We start from the raw sequence: 19,146 nt of genomic DNA on the forward strand, positions 1-19,146 counted from the left end.
CAGAAGACCCTAAAAGTTGACCTCTAGGCAGTGTTAGGGGGAAGAGCTGTGATTGATGCTTTCTGAGATGATACTCTTTGGCTTTACCTGCTTGTAGGCAAGAAAACATTTGCAAAGTATTTAGAAACAAAGGAAAGTGCTTTGGGCAACTCCTTTGGCTGCTGAATGTTTAGGGAAGAGAAGGGGACAGGTTGGAAGGAAGATAGTGATAACACTGCTTGTTTTTCTCAAAGAAACACACTGATTTAAAAAGCCTCCTGGGAAAGGGGAGGTGGCTCAAGTAATAGGGCTTCCACCTACCATGTGGGAGGGCTCCTGGTGAAAAGGAAGACAAAGCATGCCTGTGCGGCCAGCTGAGTGTCCACGTGGTGAGCCAAGTGCCTGTGTTGGTGCCTGCGCGGTGAGCTGATTGCCCATGTGAGTGTCCGTGCAGTGAGCCAGTGCCCACATGGCGAGCCAAGTGCCACACAACGAGCTAGTGCCTGTGAAAGTGAGTCACGCAGCAAGATGATGACGCAACAAGAGATGAAGGGGAGAGTCAAGATGAAGTGCAGCAGAAACCAGGAGTTGAGGTGGTGCAGGTGACAGGGATCCTCTCTCCACATCAGAGGTACCCAGGATCAAATCCTGGTGAATCCTAGAGGAAAAAAACAAAAAGACTAACTAAAAGAGAAATAGATACAGAAGATCACAGAACAAATGGACACAGACAGCAAAAACAGCAGGGCAGAGGCGGAGGAGGGGGAAAGGGGATAAATAAATAAATATTTAAAAATTTAAAAAAAAGCCTCCTGGATGATTTATCTGATTCCTCTACGTAGCTCCTAAAATAGCTTTTTCTAATTCCTACATAAATTTGCTAAAACCATCCATTTTCTAGCCTCTTTTTTCAACCTGCCGTTTCCCTACTACAGAAACATGTATGACATATATTAACATATAAAAGCTCTTCCTTGGGAAATGGACTTGGCCCAATGGATTGGGCGTCCACCTACCAAATGGGGTGTCCATGGTTTAAACCCCAGGGCTCCTTGACCTGTGTAGAACTGGCCCATGCTCAGTGCTGATGCGGGCACGGAGTGCTGTTCCACGCAGGGGTGTCCCCTGCGTAGGGGAGCCGCATGTGCAAGGAGTGTGCCCCATAAGGAGAGCCACCCAGCGCTAAAGAAAGCTCAGCCTGCCCAAGAATGGTGCTGCTCACACGGAGAGCTGACACAACAAGATGATGCAACAAAAAGAAACAGATTCCCGGTGCCGCTGATAAGAATAGAAGTGGTCACAGAAGAACACGCAGTGAATGGACATAGAGAGCAGACAGCTAGGGGGAGGGGGGGAGGTGCGGAATAAATAATAAATCTAAAAAAAAAAAAAAGGCTTAGGAAAAACTTAAAAAAAAATAAAAGCCCTTCCTGTAAGCTCTCTTCCATCACAGTCCCTCTCTTTCAGTCCATCACCTCTTCATTTTGAATGGTTTATCCCTACTTGGAAAACCTCCCTTTTGTTTTTCCCTATTGTGCATCTTTTCTCCTTCAGTGTTCTCTTTAGAAGTTAGCCACTTCAGAGGGTGTTTCCTTTTGAAGCCTTCCTAATTTTGACCACTCTCCTTAGTATTTATGTACGCTATTTGTCCTACGACTTTTTATTGATTTATGAATGTAGTGACTGGATCTATTCTTTGGTATTTTAGAGATGGCTGATACTTCCCTAGTTAGAGGGATTAACAGCTTGCTTGTTTGTTTATGTTTATGTTACTTTTTTTTTAATTAGAGAAGTTGTAGGTTTACATAAAAATCTTTCATAAAATTCAGAGTTCCCATATACCACCCTTTTATTATCACCTTGCATTAGAGTGGTACCTTTGTTACAATTCGTGAGAGAACATTTTATAATTGTACTATTAACTATAGTCTGTTGCTTATAATAGTGGTCACTGTGTTGTACAGCCCTCTATGTTTTATTTTGTTGTGTGTTTTTTTTGTTTTTTTTCGTTTTTATTCTAGTAACATATATAACAAAAGTTTCCCTTTTAACCACATTGAATTGTAAGCGTCTTAAGACCTGAGTACCTGACTTCTTTTCTTTTTGTTACTCTTCTCTCTCTGTCATGTCTACTGTCTACCTTTACTAAAATGGCTCTTCATGAGAAAAAATGCTGGTTTTAAAGAAGAAAGTACTGACCCAAGAGTCCTAAAGCAAATAATAAGTTTTCCAAAATTCATTTTAACAGCTTCAAACATAATGGGGAAGGGAGTGGTATCGGATCCACAGGAGAAAAATAAGAGACTTTGTCAACTCTTCGGTTATTTGCTGCTTTATTTTGCTCTCCAGCTCAGTCAAGTCAACAGATAATCATTGAGCAGCTCTCACTATGTAAAAGCCCTCTTCTTGCCACTATTGAAAATTCTAAGGTGACTATAAAACAGAAAAATTACTTGTCACTGGGCATGGGATGGGTTTCCCTAAGATGGCCCACAGATAGTCATGATGCAAAGTTGAGAGTCAGAGAGCTAGAAACTGAGCTCTGGGAGAGCAGGAACTATTTCAAGGCCCTGTGCAAAGCCTGGGACACAACAGGCATTCAACAGATAATTCATGAAGGGGTAAACAGAGGAAGGCACTGTTTGGTGGGAGTTTGTGGAGTGAAATTGAGGACAATATCAAGAAAGGCTTCATGGAAACATTAGCTTTTATAAGGAACTTAGATGATTAGGGTTTTGGAACAAGGAAAGGGACAGCATTGCAAATTCAGTAAGAATGGCACAGACAAAAATGAGATAAGCTCTTTCACCCTGTACCAGCTGGGCTCATTCCTTCACATCTTTTACATCTAAGCTCAAGTTTCATTTTATTAATGAAGTCTTTTCTAACTGTCCTGTGGCTGTAAAAATATTTTATCACTTACCATCTACTTAATTCCTCCGTATTTTTAATTATCTGACCAATTGTTTATTTTGTTTTGTTTTTTCTTCCCTAATTAAAATATAAGTTTCAAGAAGGCCAGGATACTCTGAAATGTTTTGAATAGAAGAAACGTGTGATTGGGATTGCACTATAGGAATGTACCTTTCTATGAGATGTCATGGGAAGGTACTTGAGACAGGAAGCTGCAGAAATTAGGTTTTCAGAAGGAAGAGTTTTTTAGAGACGCATGTGTATGTGGGAGAACGGTGGTATGTTGGATGGGGCGTCCTTTGAAATAGTAGGAAAGTTAAGTCTTCCTGAGTTGTCCCGCATTTATTTTCAGTGAATTACTCTTGTTGAAGAATGTGTAGATGTGTGTCAAAACTGTTTTATGCTAATTGTATCTGCTCTTTTCATGACAGGAGGCTGAACAGTACCCAGGGGGAAATTCGTGTTGGTCCTAGCCATCAGGTAAAGCAAATTTTAGTTGCTTCTTTAATATGTTTTTATTTCTTATTGTTCTCTGTATTCTTCATTATGTTAAGCAGCGCCTTTGCTATAGAGAATTTTATATAAATGCTGAGATTTTTTTTTTTTTCAGGTGACCACATGCTTTTATTTTAAAGTTTTAAAAACTGCTTTCTTTCAGAAGAGTTGAGATAGTTATTTTGGTTGGAAGCCTGTTGTGTTGTGACCTGTGCCTTCTTATGCTTTATTCAGTCTCATGTTTTATTTCAGACTCCGGCCTCATGTTCATTGTTACATTTTTTGATCTCTCTATCCGTTAAGATGCTTCGGATTGGCAGGAACTGGCTCAGAATGGCTCTTTATTGTCTTACTGATCAGGGCATCTAGGTCAGGCCAGATCAGGGCTCTGCTGTCCTATCTGAGTTTCTCTTGTGTCTCAGCTGTCCTCCATGAGTTGGCTTCATTCTTAGACTGGTAGCTTGGTTTTACTGATGCTAAGATCACTCCCCCCCCTCACATTTTATTATCTCTGATGTTGGGCTTCATTGTACATTCTGAGTATGATTATAATTTAAACAGCAGCATGTCTCCTTTCTAAAGGCAGATAATAGTGGATCTTACAATGAATGAAATATAATAGGTGTTCAGAGGAAGAGAGCATTCTTCCTTTTTATCCCCTTAGGAGCAAGGGAAATTTTCTCAAAAGGTCCCCCCAAAATCACCACACTTTTCATTGGCATGAGGTGAGCCAGTCATGAATTGATTTCTAAACCATGAGGAAAATGGGTTTAGCATGACTGGCATAGACCGTCATTTGAGTTGGAATGGATGTTGGGTAAGTCAGCTGCTATGGCCCGCTCATTCTAGAGACATGAGATATAGGCAGCAGAGATACAGACAACTCCATATCAGAACACATAAGTGTTAGTCTTCTAATTAGATTTTGAGCATTTATTATATGTCAGTTTCCTTATTTTCATTCACTCTTTTTGGAACCCATTTTAACTCTGTAATGAGAAAGAAAGTAACTGAATATTAAAAGCAAAACACAGGGAAACAGAGATGGCTCAAATGATAAGGCCTTTGCCTACCATATGGGAGGACCCAGGTTCGATCTCTGGGACCTCCTCGTTGAAAAGAAGAAGAGAAAGTGTGTCTGCACAGTAAGCCTTTGCCTGCGTGAGTGCCTGTGTGGTGAACCAAGTGCCCACGTGAGTTTCTGCGATGTGAGCTAGTGCCTGTGCGGCGAGCCAGTGCCCATGCAAGTGAGTCACACAGCAAGATGATGACACAACAAAAGAGAGATGAAGTGGAGAGTCAAAGTGAAGCACAGCAGAAAGCAGGAACTGAGGTGGTGCATTGACAGGGAATCTCTCTCCACATCAGAATTCCCCAGGATCAAATCTCTCTGAATCCTAGAGGAGAAAGATGAGAAGACAAAAAAGAAAAATAGATACTGAAGATCACACAGGGAGTGGGCACAGTCAGCAAAAACAGCAGGGTGAGGGCAGGGGAGGGGAAAATAAATCTTAAAAAATAAGCAAAACACTGAAACCATCAGAGGCATATAATTGCTACAAAACATCTCATCTCAGAATGAGCATTATAACTGATAGAAGGAAGCAGATGTGGCTTAAGCAAGTGGACTCCCGTCTACCATATATGAGGTCCTGGGTTTGGTTCCCAGGGCCTCCTGAAAGTGAGCTGGCCTGCGCTGTAAGCTAACTCAACAAGATGACGCAACGAAAAAGAGACACAGAGGAAAGACAATGAGAGACACAACCAACCAGGAAGCTAAGGTGTGGCTCAAGTGATTGATTGCCTATCTCCCATGTCGGAGGTCCCAGGATCTGTTGCCATTGCCTCCTAAAGAGAAAACAAGAAAAGGAGACAAGCAGACACAGAAGGACATGCAGTGAATGAACTCAGCAGACAGTGAGCACAGACGGCAACGTTGAGTGAGGGGTGGGTGGGGGAATAAATAAATCTTAAAAAAATTAAAAATAACTAATAGAGACAGAAAAAAGCTGTCCTGAATGTCTACCTTGTTCAAGTAAGCCATCTAGGTGGACCTCACTACCACCTTTGGCCTGCGTTTTCTGTGCCTTCGGGCCACGAGTTTTTAGTCAAAGGAACCCTGTACTTAGCCAGGATCACATGTCCTTTTCTCTATCCTCTTTTGTACTAGGATATTTATCCCTTCCATTTTTTCTTTTTCCCTCTGTGTTACCAGTGTCTTGAGATATTTGTGCCAGACTTTTGTTTTACAGATTTTTTTTGCCCTTTATAATTACAGAAAAAATGGTTCTTAAGTAAAAGATCCTTGAATTTTTGGAAAGGGAGCAGATTTCACTGTGCCTTGATTTTTGTTCTCTCATTTTAAATTGAGTTATTTGTATTATATCAGATTTTAAATTTATTCTACATGCTTTATATTTTTAAAAAAACAGGACTTTCTTTCTTCATTGAATTGGCAACATTTACCACCTTAAAATTTTTAATTGTTTTTTTAAGGCAGAGGGACTGCGGCAGGCAGTAGCTGCTCTTCTCTAGCTCTGGGAGGAGTGGACATAGTAAAAAACATGGCTGTGATCCCCCACAGACTGCTACCACCACTGCTGCTGCTATCTCTGCTGCTTGCTGCCCACCTAGGAGGCACCTTGGCACAGGGCTCAGGCTGCGGGCAGAAGCTGCAGGGAGATTGTCCAGGGGGCTGTATGGAGGAGGGTTGCCGGCAGAGAGCTGTGTGAAAGTGGGGGCTGCCTCAGGAGGGAGTGGGAGCAGTGTGGAGTCTACACCCTGAACTCTGCCCCAGAATTGCAGTGTCAGCTGCCAAAGGAAGATGAGGCACCTTTGTGGACTCTGCTGTTGGAGTGAGGTTGCTGCTGCCAGGCCCATGCGCCCTCAGAGGAGACTTCAAAGGAGAGTAAACCCCCAGGAGGGACCACCCACCCACTTGATGTGAACTGCAGAGACCAAGAGAGGAATCCTGGGACCTCTGCCACCCTCTCCCGGCCCAATCCTGGGGGTCTCCAAGCTGCTGAGATGGGCCCCTCCTACTAACACCTGAGCTCAGTCCTACAGCAACTCCAGACTGAGGTATACTGCTGGGCTCACACCCTCTATATGATTAATTGTGACCATCAAGACTTCTACCAGAAGTGGCAGAGCTGCTCCTGCAGAGGTCCCCAGACAACAGTGGAAGCGCCTTCTGTCCCTCTGGGATCAGCAGCTAAGGCAGGGTGGAGGGTGCTGTGAGGCCACTAGTAGAAGCGCTGTCAGTGTCGCTTGGGTTATTTATTGAACCATAAGTAGCTCAGGGGCCCCAAGCCCCACACTCTCCCTTCAGCTCCTGCCTCCTTGTCCCACTCACCATGGGCCTTAACACAGTTCTCAAGTGGGAAGATGGTTGGTATTGGCATGGGATGCTAATAAAGCTGTTTTGGGGGTCTCTGGCCTAAAAATATGTACTTTTTAATGGGAAATTTTTCCTTTAAAATGGGGATTCTTAACCTTTTTTGTTCCATGGACCCCTTTGTCAGTCAAGTCAAAACCATGGACCCCTTACTAAGTCCACACTATGTATTATTTAATAAATATATCACACCCACACTAACATATTACAACAAAAATAATGTTCTTTTGAATTTAAATTCAAGCTCACAGACCCCTTGTTAAAAACCCTTACTTTAAAAGTAGGGGGAGCAAAGCCTTTTCAATTTTTAATACCCTAATTTATTTTTGCTTTATTTAATTTTTCTAAATTAGTATGTATTGTATATCTAACCTTTAAGCCTGTCACTATATTCCATTTTAGTTTTAATGGAGTTTGGCAATATATTAGGCTTCAATTTCGAAGAAGTTTTGGACCACAGAGAGGTTCAGCTATGGCAGGGAAGGAACACTGGTGTGGGGTATTATTGATGGGGGCATATGGTTGGGAGGGAGTTCTCCAGGGCGTGTATACAGGGTACATAAAAATGTTTGGATATTTTCATAGTAGTTATAGTTAAAAACGACAACTAAGGGAGTGCTAAGTTCCTAGCCAGGAGAGCTTTATCACATTCCACAGTGGAACAGCAACATCCCCCTAGTACAATGGCAAAGACCAACAAGGAAGTATGGTCCAACAGTGAGCCCTTGATACTGATGACTATGCTTATGAGTCTGTGTGCCTGAAATATGAACTAGGCCTAGAGCTGCGGGGTGCCTAAGAGTTACCTCCTGAGAGCTTCCATGTTCCTCAAATGTGGCCATTCTCTAAGCCAAACTCAGCATGTAAATGCATTACCTTCCCCCCTGACTTGGGACATGACTCCTGGGGATGAGCCTCCCTGGCGCCAAGGGATTATTACCAAGCACCAGTTGATGATGTAACTAGAAAAAGACCTTGAATAAAAGGATCAACTCAGACTAGCAGACTATCTCAGCCTGCATGTAATATCAGATGTTAAAAACTGTTTTTTGACCTTGAATAAAAGGGGGAAATGGAAAGGACAAATGAGTTTATATGGCTAAGAGTCTTCCCAAAAGATTCGGGAGGTCATCAGAGGGGTCATGCTTACTTATGCCTCAGCAGGGTCCCAAAGACAACCTAGGTAAATACAACCCCAGGAACTGGCTCTCCTGAGGGCTACAGAGACCCGCAGGTTCTTTGGTCATGGCAGATGCCTCTGGAGTTCAGTGTCATGTCAGTTGGCCCTACTTTGGAGTTTTTGTTCCTGAGTGTGATGGAGTTGGACTCAGATATAACCTTTCTACACATACCTCTTCTGTCACTTTTACTCAACCTCTGGTTGGTGCTGGGGTTGCTGTATCCTCAGGAGACATGAATCTCTGGACTGTCCATGTGACAGCCGGGCCCTGAGCCTCAGCAGACTTGCAACTCCTACCCTCTGGTTTATTGGACTTATCCTGGCCATCTAACAGGGAGGTGAAGAAGGTCAACCACCACACCAGGGAACCAAGAATGCCTACAATTGCAAGCAGGAGAATTGCATCCATCATCCACGTGAAATCTGAGCCCCTTTTCGATATAGAGGTAGAGTGGACATAACCATCCTAGGGTCTACAGGATGGAGGAATAGAGTATGGATTAGAGTGGCCTTACTGGTATTTTACTATGGACCTATTGTGATTAGTAATAGAAGAAATTGTAGCACTGATGTGGTGAAAGTGGCCACAGTAGCTGCTGAGGGTAGAGAGAGGGAAGAAGAGATATGATGTGGGGGCATTTTCAGGACTTGGAGTTGTCCTGGGTGGTACTGCAGGGACAGATGCTGGACATTGTATGTCCTCCCATGGCCCACTGGGTGGACTGGGGGAGAGTGTAAAGTACAATGTAAACCACAATCCATGTGGTACAGCAGTGCTTCAAAATGTATTCACCAAATGCAATGAATGTGCTGTGATGATGAAAGAGTTTGTTGATGTGGGAGGAGTGGGGTGAGAGGGGTGGGGGATATATGGGCACCTCTTATATTTTTTAATGTCCAAAAAAAAAAATAGAGGAAAAAATAAAGTAGAGGGAGCAGAGCAGGTGTAGCTCAGTGGTTGAGTGCTTGCTTTACACATATGAGGTTCCAGGTTCAATCTCTGGTGTCGCCTTAAAAAAAAAAAAAGTAGTACAGTAATGCCCCATATCCTCATTACTCAGGTTTCACAGATATCAAACTAGTTTGATTTACATTCCCTTATACCTCCCATTTTGAAACAAATCATAAATATATCATTTTAGTAATATTCCAAAGATAAGAGCTCTTTTAAAATAAAAAACACAATCATTATATCAAACCTAATAAAAATGATCACTTTCTTAATATTCAAGTGTCCACCTATGTCCAAATTTCCCTCATAGTCTCATAATTTTTTATATTGCAAATTGGTATCTAAAGGCCCATACAATGCAGTTATTTGGTATGTCTCTTAAATCTGTTTTAGTCTGTAGGCTTCTTCTCTATCTACATCCCCACACCCCACCCGCACCCTCAATGTTTGTGTGGAAGAAGTTGGGTGATTTGTCCTATAGGATTTCCCAGTCGGAATTTTGCTGATTGCATCCATATATATCAATCTTGTTTCCTTGTCCTCTGCATTTCATGAATACTAGTGGTTAAATCCAAAGGTTTAATCAAATACTGATTTGATTCCTTATTCTACCCACCCCTCCACAAGATTACTTCATGAATGGTATAATGTACTTCTTTCAGGAGGGAAACATGCTCTTTTTTTTTATATATATATATATATTTATTTTTTAAAGACTTAATTATTTATTTCTCTTCCCTTCCACCCCTCTTGTCTGCTCTCTCTATTTGCTGTGTGTTCTTCTGTGTCCTCTCACATTCTTGTCAACGGTACCAGAAATTTGTGTCTTTCTTTGTTGTGTTATCTTGCTGTGTGAGCTCTCCTCGTGTACGGCGCCACTCTTAGGCAGCCTGTGCTTTTTTCTTGTGGGGCGGCTCTCCTTGTGGGGTGCACTCCTTGCACGTGGGGCTTCCCTACGTGGGGGGCCACCCCTGTGTGGCATGGCACTCCTTGTACGCATTAGCACTGCACGTGAGCCAGCTCACTAGAAGGGTCAGGGGGCCCTGGGTTTGAACCCTGGACCTCCTATATTGTAGGTGGAAGCTCTATCCATTGAGCCAAATCCGCTTTTCTGCTCTTTTAATTATATTGTAGTTAGATCCATTCTTTCATTAAGGACTTCAAAATGGTGTTGTTATTATATCATTCCTTCTTCATTTTATTGCTGAAGAAAGTTCCCTGAAGGTACAGATCATATAGAAAAGGCAAGATAAAAGCAGTTTTCAAAATTTTGAGTTGGTTCCCCTACATTTTCCAGTGGTGACCATTAAGGGTTGTTGGTGTTTGTTTGTTTTTTTTTTCAAGTATTGTAAACGCATTGATTTAAAATCATTTGTTATCTTTTAATCCATTTCTGCTATTCTTATTGATGAATAAATTATCTCATCTTTGGCTAGCCTCTTCCTGCTGGTTTCAGCATCCTTTTAATTTGGCTTCACTTGTCTTTGATAGGTTTCCTTTTACCTGTTATGACATGATTTTAATGCTTCATCTTTTATGCACTCCTGCCCTAGAAATTAAACTTTCCTCTTAGGAGCCCTCTTTTGTTTTACTGGGAAATAGCATTTAGAGACTGGGTGCTAGGGTGTTCGTTGTTACTGGGTTGGTTACTGTTTTTAAATAGTTTTGTTTATATACTTATGGAAGATGTTTACATGGCTCCAAAGTCAAATCTTCAAAGTGTACTGAAAAGAAATCTAACCTCTATCCCTGTCCCCTCCAAATGTTTCCCTCCCTCCCCTATGTTAATCTTTTTTTTTAAAGATTTTAATTTGCCCTACTTATGTTTATTCCCCTTCCCTTCTTAGATAACTGATAGTGTAAAATACACATTTTTTGCTACCTTTCTTTTTCTTTTAACAATATGCCTTGGCATTCCCTCCATAACAGTATATAAAGCTGTTCCTCATTTCTTCCTGCCACTTCATGGAACTCCTTTGTATAGATATACATTTATTCTTCTAGGTACTGTTGATGGACATTTCGGTAGGTTCTGTTACAAGTTTGCCATACAAGTAATGCTGCAGCATATAGACTATGCATATAAATTTGTATGTTTCTGCCATTTAATCTTTGGGATATATCTCCAGAAGGATGATTGCTAACTTAGAGGGCAAGTATATCTGTATTTTTTAGGACATTTCCAAATTATCCTTCAGAGATATTGTACCATTTTGCCTTCACGTCATTACCTCATACAGGTGCTTTTTAAAAAAAACATAAAAACAAAAAAAAAACAACTTAAAATATCCAATGTATTTTTTATCTTTATTTTAATGAACAAAACTGTTAAAAATCCTGATGCACAAAAATTTTTTTTAAAGGTTTATTCCCCCTCCCCATTTCCTCTGTTATCTCCTCTCTGTGTCCATTTGTTGGGTGTTCTTCTGTATCTGCTTGTATTCTCATTAGACAGCTCTGGGAACTGATCCTGGGACCTTCTTGAGTGGGAAAGAGGCAATTACTCTTTCACGCCTCTGCAACTCCCTGTTCTGCTGCGTCATCTTATTTTCTCTCCTTGTGTCATCTTGTTGCGCTAGCTCTCCACGTCGGCCAGCACTCCTGTGCAGGGTGGCTTTCCCACACTAGGTGGTGTTCCCGTGCAAGGCGGCACTCCTGCAATGTGGGCCAGCTTGTCCTCATCAGGAGGCCCTGGGCATTAGACCCCGGACTTCCTGTATGTTAGACGGGAGCCCAATAGGTTGAGCCACATTTGTTTCCCTATCTTTATTCTTAAATACAGTTTGTAATTGGAAAGTAAAATATTGTGAATCCTTGGTTTGACTTTTTTAAATCGATTTTATTGAAACCTATTTTATAAACCAAACAATCCGTCTCAAGTGTACAATAGTTATATTTGGTATAATCATAGAGTTGTGCTTTCATCACTACAATCAATATTACAGAATATTCTTTACTCCAAAAAGAAATACCCCTTTGTAGTCACCTCTCAATCTCTCTATCCTTCCCCTGCCCTACCTAACCTCTAATCTGTTTTTTTCTGTAAGCTTATTTGTTTTTATATTTTGTATAGATGGAGTTAAACGTTATGTAGTACTTTGTGTCTGATTTCTTTCATTTTAGCATACTTTTTTTTCCTCACAGCACTGATGGAAGAATATTAACATATTACTATTCGCTACAGTCCATAGTTCACTTTGGTTATGTTTTTGCCTAAATATCACCCTATTTTTAACATCTTGTAACATTAACATATTTTTTCTGTTTCAGAGAAAAACATTCTTACATATGCATTATTCACCATACTCATTGTCCATAAGAGTGTTGGCTAGGCTATTTGGTCCCATGTTTAATTTTTAAGTTTTTTTCTTAATGGTATACATAACCTTAGATTTACTCTTCCAACACTGTCATATCCGTAATTATCTCTGACTAGTTAGAAACAATAAAATGTGCTTTCATCATTTCTATCCATTTCCAAACATTTATAAACAGAGTTTTAACCAGTTTTGCTCAGATTAAGCCTCAGCTTTCCATTCTTTATCCTCTTTCTATTTTCTGGTGACCTATGTTCTAGCTATTAACTCCATGAATTTGCTCATTATTTAGTTCATAATAGTGAAATCATAAATTTGTCCTTTTGTGTCTGACTTGCTTAACTCAGCATGTCCTCAAGGTTTATCCATGTTGCCATACACATCATGGCTTCATTTATTCTTACAGCTAAATAATATTCCATAATATGTGTATATTGCAATTTATTTATCCATTCATCAGTTGATGGACACCTGGGTTGTTTCCATCTCTTTGTGATTGTGGATAATGCTGCTGTGAAAAGGATGTCTTTTCATGTTCCCACTCTTGTTCTTCTGAATATATACCTAATAATGATATTGCCAGATAACATGACAGATCTTTATTTAACTTCCTTAGGAATTGCCAAACAGTTTTCCACAGCAGCTGTACAATTTTACATTCATACTATTTCTCTACATCCTATCCCAACACTTGTAGTTTTGTTTGGTTTTAGAAATGGCCTATTAGGTGTGAAATTATATCTCATTGTAATTTTTTTTCAAAGACTTATTTTTTTATTTATTTCTCTCCCTCCCCCTTCCCACCCCAGCTGTCTGCTCTCTCTGTCCATTTTGCCGCATGTTGTTCTTTTTGTCCACTTCTGTTGTCAGCAGCATGGGAATCTGTGTTTCTTCCTGCCGCGTTATCCTGCTGTGTCAGCTCTCTGTGCGTGGCACCATTCCCGGGCAGACTGCACTCTCTTTTGCGCTGGGTGGCCCTCCCTATGGGGCGCACTCCCTGAGTGTGGGGCTCCCCCACATGGGGGACACCCCTGCATGACATGGCACTCCCCGTATGCATCAGCACCACGCATGGGCCAACTCCACACGGATCAAGGAGGCCTGGGGTCTGAACCGTGGACCTCCCATATGGCAGACGGACGCCCCATCCACTGGGCCAAGTCCACTTCCCTCATTGTAATTTTGATTTGCATTTACCTATTAGCTAGTATGCTGAACATCTTTCCGTGTGTTTATTTGCCATTTGTATTTCCTCTTTGGAAAAATGTCTATTCGGGTTTTTTTTTTTTAAACTGTGTTGCAGTTTTGTATGTTGTCAAACAAACTTGAGGATTTATGCCAGTCTGATAGGTGGGAAATGCTATTGTATCATTAATTTCATTTCTCTCATTAGTACGGTTGATCACCTTTCCTATTATTAAGAACCATTTGCATTTCTTTTTCTTTAAACGCTCTTAATTTTATTTCTAGTTCATTTTTCTCTGGTGATTAGTGGGGACAGACACAATGGGTTACTGAGCCTCCAACAGTATAGTACTTTAAAGTGAATGTAACAGGCAGAAACATTGGAGGTTTTAAAAATTTATTTTTTATTTATTTTTCTCCCCTTCCCCCTCACCCCTAGTTTTTTGGAGGTTTTAAACTCTAGCTCTTTATTTAAAATATCAGACTAGTGGGCCCATATTTATCATTTAATGAAATGAGATAATTGAACATATATGTTGCAAAACATTTTAATTTCTTCGGTCTCCAATGCTTGTGGTAATCACAGTACCTGCTTTCCCTTGCTTTGCACCATGAGAATGAGAAAATGCCAGAGGTATTTGAATCTGGTGAATTAGAGAATCTTGGTGGTTGAAAACCATTGTTCAGATATTTTTTTTGTTCCTTTAATTGAGATATGCTTTACTTACATTGAAATTGTTCTTATCTTATGTAAACTGTCCAGTCAGCTGTTGTGTTTGCCTGTTAAGACATGGAGGGAGTGAATGTCGTTTAATCAATTGGGCGCCCACCTCCTGCATGGGAGGTCTCGGTTTCAGTTCTCAGTGCCTCCTAAAAAAGATGAGCAAATGCAATGAGCTGATGCAACGAGCAGATGCAATGAGCAGGGAGTGGATGTGGCTCTCTTATATAAACTGTTCAGTCAGCTGTTATATATTCCTAACAAGACATGGAGGAAGCAGATGTGGCTCAAGCAGTTGGGTGTCCACCTCCCACATGGAATGTCCCAGGTTCAGTTCCCAGTGCCTCATAAAAGGAAGACAAGTGGACAAAACAAGCTGACCCAGCAAGCAGATGCAATGAGCAGACAGTGAGCAGACACAGCAAACAGATGAGGGAGCCATCTGGGGGGTGAGAGACACGGAGAAGTGGATATGGCTCAAGTGGTTGAGTGCCTGGCTTCCCACATGGGAGGTCCCAGGTTTGGTCTCCTGCCCTGGTACCTCAAAACAAACAAACAAACAAATAAATAGAAGAACATTTCTGTCTTCCCATAAAGTTCTTTCCTGCCCCTTCATATGTAAGTGCCCCCTTCCAAGAAGGAACCACTGGTTTGATTTTGTGTGTATGTGTTTTATGATGATCTTGACTCACATTGTTAATTGACTCGAGAGCAGCAGTTGTCTAGTAGGAGAGTTCATTCGTAGATAGCCTTCATTATTTGTATATTTCTTTTATTTATTTGTTTTCTCCCTTTCCCTCGCCCCTCTCCCTGCTCTTTTTGCTGTCTTCATCCATTTGCTGTGTGATCTTCTGTTATGTATTTCTCTTTTGGTCTTCTTCTCATTTTTTCTCCTTTAGGATTCACCGGGATTTGATCTTGGGAAACTCTGATGTGAAGAGAGGTTCCCTGTTAGCTGGACCACCTCACTTCCTGGTTTCTCCTGCGTTTGACTTTGAGTCTCCTTTCCTCTCTCTTTTGTTGAGTCATCATCTTGCTGTATGACTCGCTTGGGTGGGCACTGGCTCACTGTGCAGGCACTCAGCTTGCCTTGCAGACCTTGGTTTGCCATGCGGACACTGGCTCACTGCACATACAAGCACACATTTCTCTTCTTCTTTTTCACCAGGAGGCCCCAGGAATTGAACCCAGGTTCTCCCATATGGTAGGCAGAAGCTCTTACCACTTGAGCCACATCCACTTCCCTATTCTTTGTAAACTTGTTATATTGGAGAGGGAGAGAGAGAGAGAGAGATTCTCTCCTTCAAAGCTATGTTCTGAGGCTGTTTTTGTTTTTAATTATTTTATATGCACGTATTCCTTTAGACTGTGTTGGCCCTGTTTCGCTTTGACACAGTTTACTTCTCCTAAGTAAAGATTATATAGTCCATTGTACAATTTTCTGTGGTGGAATGATCCTGAGTATGACACAGATCAATGGAAAATGACTCAAAGTTTTGCTGTTATTTTCCTACTGCCTAAGGAAAGAGTTTCAGTAAGCCATTGCATCTGTTCTCATATGCAGTCTTGATGGTGATTACTTTGTTTCTGTCTTACAGGCCAAACTTCCAGATTTGCAACCGTTTCCTTCCCCAGATGGTGACACTGTGACCCAACATGAGGAACTGGTTTGGATGCCTGGAGTTAATGATTGTGACCTCCTTATGTACTTGAGGGCAGCAAGGTAATAGGATTCCACCCCATCATACTTTCTGAATTGATTAGTAGACAATAAACTTTCTCCTTACATCGAAAATTGTATTTGTATGTTGGCCAATCTCTGGCATTAAATTTTCTTATACCCTTTGTAATCAGGGTCCTGATCCTTACTACCAGAGGAAAATGGTTTACCATGGTATTCTTCTTGGTGTTTGTCCCGTGTCAGATTTTGGAACTCGTCATCAGAAAGAAAACAGCTTAAAGCCATATATACAGTTATCAACACCATTCAGTCCCATAGAAAAAGTGGGTTATTCAGACCATCTTAAATTTCCATTACAGATTCATGTTATTGCTGTACTCTGACTGTTCATCAATGCCTGACCCCAACTTGGGCATTTTTGTGACTTACTGGTGTGAGAACATTTATCTATGATTACACCATGGAACTTACTTGCCAACATCCAAAGGCCTCAGCTACAAAAGAGAATTTTATATCTGTTCTTAACATGTCAAAGAGTAGGTAGACAGCTTTCCTTTGTCTGCAGTGATTTCTGGGACTCACTGTCTGCAGCATCAATAATGTACAACAGATGAAAACACTAAAGCAAGGCTTAAAACATCTCAATTTTAGTGTGGCTGTTTTGTGGTCAGCATTGTTGTGCATGTGGCATACAGTAGTGATAAGAATGCTTGAATGGAGTGAATGACTGCTAGGAGATTCTTTTACCTTCTTACTTGTAATTCACTTGGAGGTAGTTGTTGTATACAGTATGAGAGGAAGTAAATGAAGTTTCAGAGGGTTTAATTTTTTATGTTTTATGGGGACTATTCCACAAGATTGTAAGCTGGCCTACTATTAGGGCAAATTTAGATTATTCATGCACTCAGAAAGAAAACCTGAGTACTAGTAAAGTGTAGAAAGAAATAAAACAGATGTACCTAACTGAAAATAACATTTCCCATTCTGCCTGAGTGACAGGCTACTTGGAGAGGAAGTTTTTCTTATTTTTCTGCCAGAGCTGAGGCAGAATTGAGAACTCTTAAGTTACTGTGCATTAGTAATGGAATTTGGGCTGGGCTGAAAATGTACTCTGAAAATTTAGGGTTAAAAAATCTGTGTTCTTGAAAATAAAAAGTAATTTAAAAAAAAATTATGTACTCATGTTTTTTCCTTCCTTTCTTCTGAAGGAGCATGGCAGCATTTGCAGGGATGTGTGATGGAGGTTCCACAGAAGATGGTTGTGTTGCAGCATCTCGGGATGACACCACTCTCAATGCATTGAACACAGTAAGTCTCTTAAAGTCACCCTTGGTGGGAAGAAAATTATTTTATCCCTTTGCTGGTTGTAGGGAATATGTGACAAGCATGGAATGTGAAGTAGCCTTTCGTCTCAGGAGCAAGTACTTTGGTGTACTGCTAGAATTGAAACATGGGTTTTCGTTTTGATCCTAGAGCTTCTAGACCTTGGCCCAGTGACATGGTTTCTCCAGCTTCATTTCCTAATCTGTGTCTGTATTGCAGAGTTGTAGTAAACCTCAGAGGAGATCCTAAACAGTAATTGTTAATATTTATTGAGATCTCACAAAGCCTAGTACTCTGCATAGATGATCCTATTTCTCACAACACCCCTCTGAAGTATGTCTATTATTACAACTATTTTAGAGATAAGGAAATAAATTTAGAGAGATTAAGTCACAATCCAAGGTCACACACTCAAGATTTGAATCCAGAAGCCACATTCTTATTCTTCTTCACAATGTAAAATACAAACTTATTTTTTAAAAATAAATTTGACTTTGGAATATCTAAATATTTCACATAATTCCAAAACAAAATTTTTCAAATAAGAATCTCTAAAAACTTGAACGCTAAATGAAATAAGTGAAACTAACCCTGTTGGGCTGCTTGCATGACAAACCACCATAATAGCTTGTTTGCTTTAATCCTGCAATACACATCATCAGCTCGAAAATAACAACATACAGCTACATACAAGCTGTATAATTTCTGAAACTAGTTTCCTTTTTTATTCCCTTCTTTTTTGTCCTTAAAATATATTCCATAGATCTGTATAGAAAAGTCAATGGATTTTAAAGTTCTTTCTTTAAGGTTAATGATGAATAATCATCAAATCTGAGGGAAAAATAATGAGTTACTATGGAAACAATTTCTGATACTATTAATGAAGATTCTATATGGTAATATGTATTTACATAGGATAATGAGCATGAGGCTGACCCACTCCTCTGATGATTAGCTAAGTGTAATTTAAATAACCCAGTTTTTTTTTTTTTCTTGAAAGGTCATTATAGTTGGAAGGAACTTTGGAGATCATCTATCCAGTATCCTTGAATAGGTAAAAAGGCTAAGAAAGGCCAGGTGACTTGCTCAATGGCAGCAGTCCCTGGCAGCAGTCCAGAAAGTTCCTAACAGAAGAAAGAAAGTAACTCTGATCCTCAATTTAGGGATGTTTTTATACATGTTTTGCTTTTGAGGAAACGTATATGGATATCTCAGTGATAAGATTGAATTTTGTTCCTGATCTAATTGTTTCCTGGGTATTCCCTGATGTTGCAGTAGTCCCTTTGTATGTGCTGTTTTGGGCAGTTGAGTGATTTTGCTGAGAATATGCTGTGTTCTAAATAATTCAATGTTCTTTTTCACATTCCCATACAGTATATTTGCCTTTCTTCTCATTTATTTGATACTTAAGTTTTTAGGTCTAAGGAAGCTTTATTCTGAATGAAATAAAGATAGAGCTGGCAGGTACCTTTGAGATGATTTTACAGATTAGGAAATTGAGTCTGAGAGAGTGTTGATACTGCAGGAAGGCTGTGGAAGGTGTGGGTGTGACTGTCTGAATTCAGAATACCTTGAAAAATGTGTTTGTAGTCACAGTAAATTTTTGATATGAGCTTGTTTTCTGTTGGTTATTTTTTTATAAAAGCTTTATGAAACATTCTGCTTTTATAACTTCTAATCAACTGAATTTTGAGTAATGAATATTTTGCCACAATGTAATTATATATGTTTTGGCACCTTCCTGAATTTATATGATTTTCTTTCTTTTCTTATTCAAAACTCTCTAAGGATTCTATAGAACATGTTCTGTTGCAGAAATAATTGGGAGTATTTTTGCCCATGGTCCTTTGTGGCATGTTCCTTCTCAAGTTTTTTAAGCATTGCCAGAGGGTTTTTAGTTTTACTAGTTTTTATTTCTTTGAAACATCACTTGAAATTTGGCCTGCCTAGGCTGGCCCATGATGGCTCAGCTGTTTTGAGTTAATGCAGTACAAGTACATTTA

The 19,146-nt window shown here is 40.2% G+C and overlaps 1 protein-coding gene and 1 pseudogene across 16 annotated transcripts in view; both read left to right on the forward strand.

Annotated features, from left to right (window-relative positions):
* Window positions 1-19,146, forward strand: part of RERE (arginine-glutamic acid dipeptide repeats) — a 517,403-nt gene that overhangs the window by 355,650 nt on the left and 142,607 nt on the right. For all 16 annotated transcript variants that reach the window (XR_011649764.1, XR_011649765.1, XM_004481866.5 and 13 more), the window contains 3 exons: window positions 3,324-3,372; window positions 15,738-15,862; window positions 17,029-17,128. Coding sequence is in view for 14 of the 16 variants with exons in the window: in XM_004481866.5 (XP_004481923.1) it covers window positions 3,324-3,372; window positions 15,738-15,862; window positions 17,029-17,128 (274 nt within the window). In the remaining 2 variants the exon portion in view is untranslated. The remainder of the gene's footprint in view (window positions 1-3,323; window positions 3,373-15,737; window positions 15,863-17,028; window positions 17,129-19,146) is intronic.
* On the forward strand, window positions 5,911-6,744 carry LOC111761482 (insulin-like growth factor-binding protein 6 pseudogene; annotated as a pseudogene).

Source organism: Dasypus novemcinctus, chromosome 9 (genome assembly GCF_030445035.2).
Source record: "Dasypus novemcinctus isolate mDasNov1 chromosome 9, mDasNov1.1.hap2, whole genome shotgun sequence".
In the NCBI taxonomy this organism is placed as follows: domain Eukaryota; kingdom Metazoa; phylum Chordata; class Mammalia; order Cingulata; family Dasypodidae; genus Dasypus; species Dasypus novemcinctus.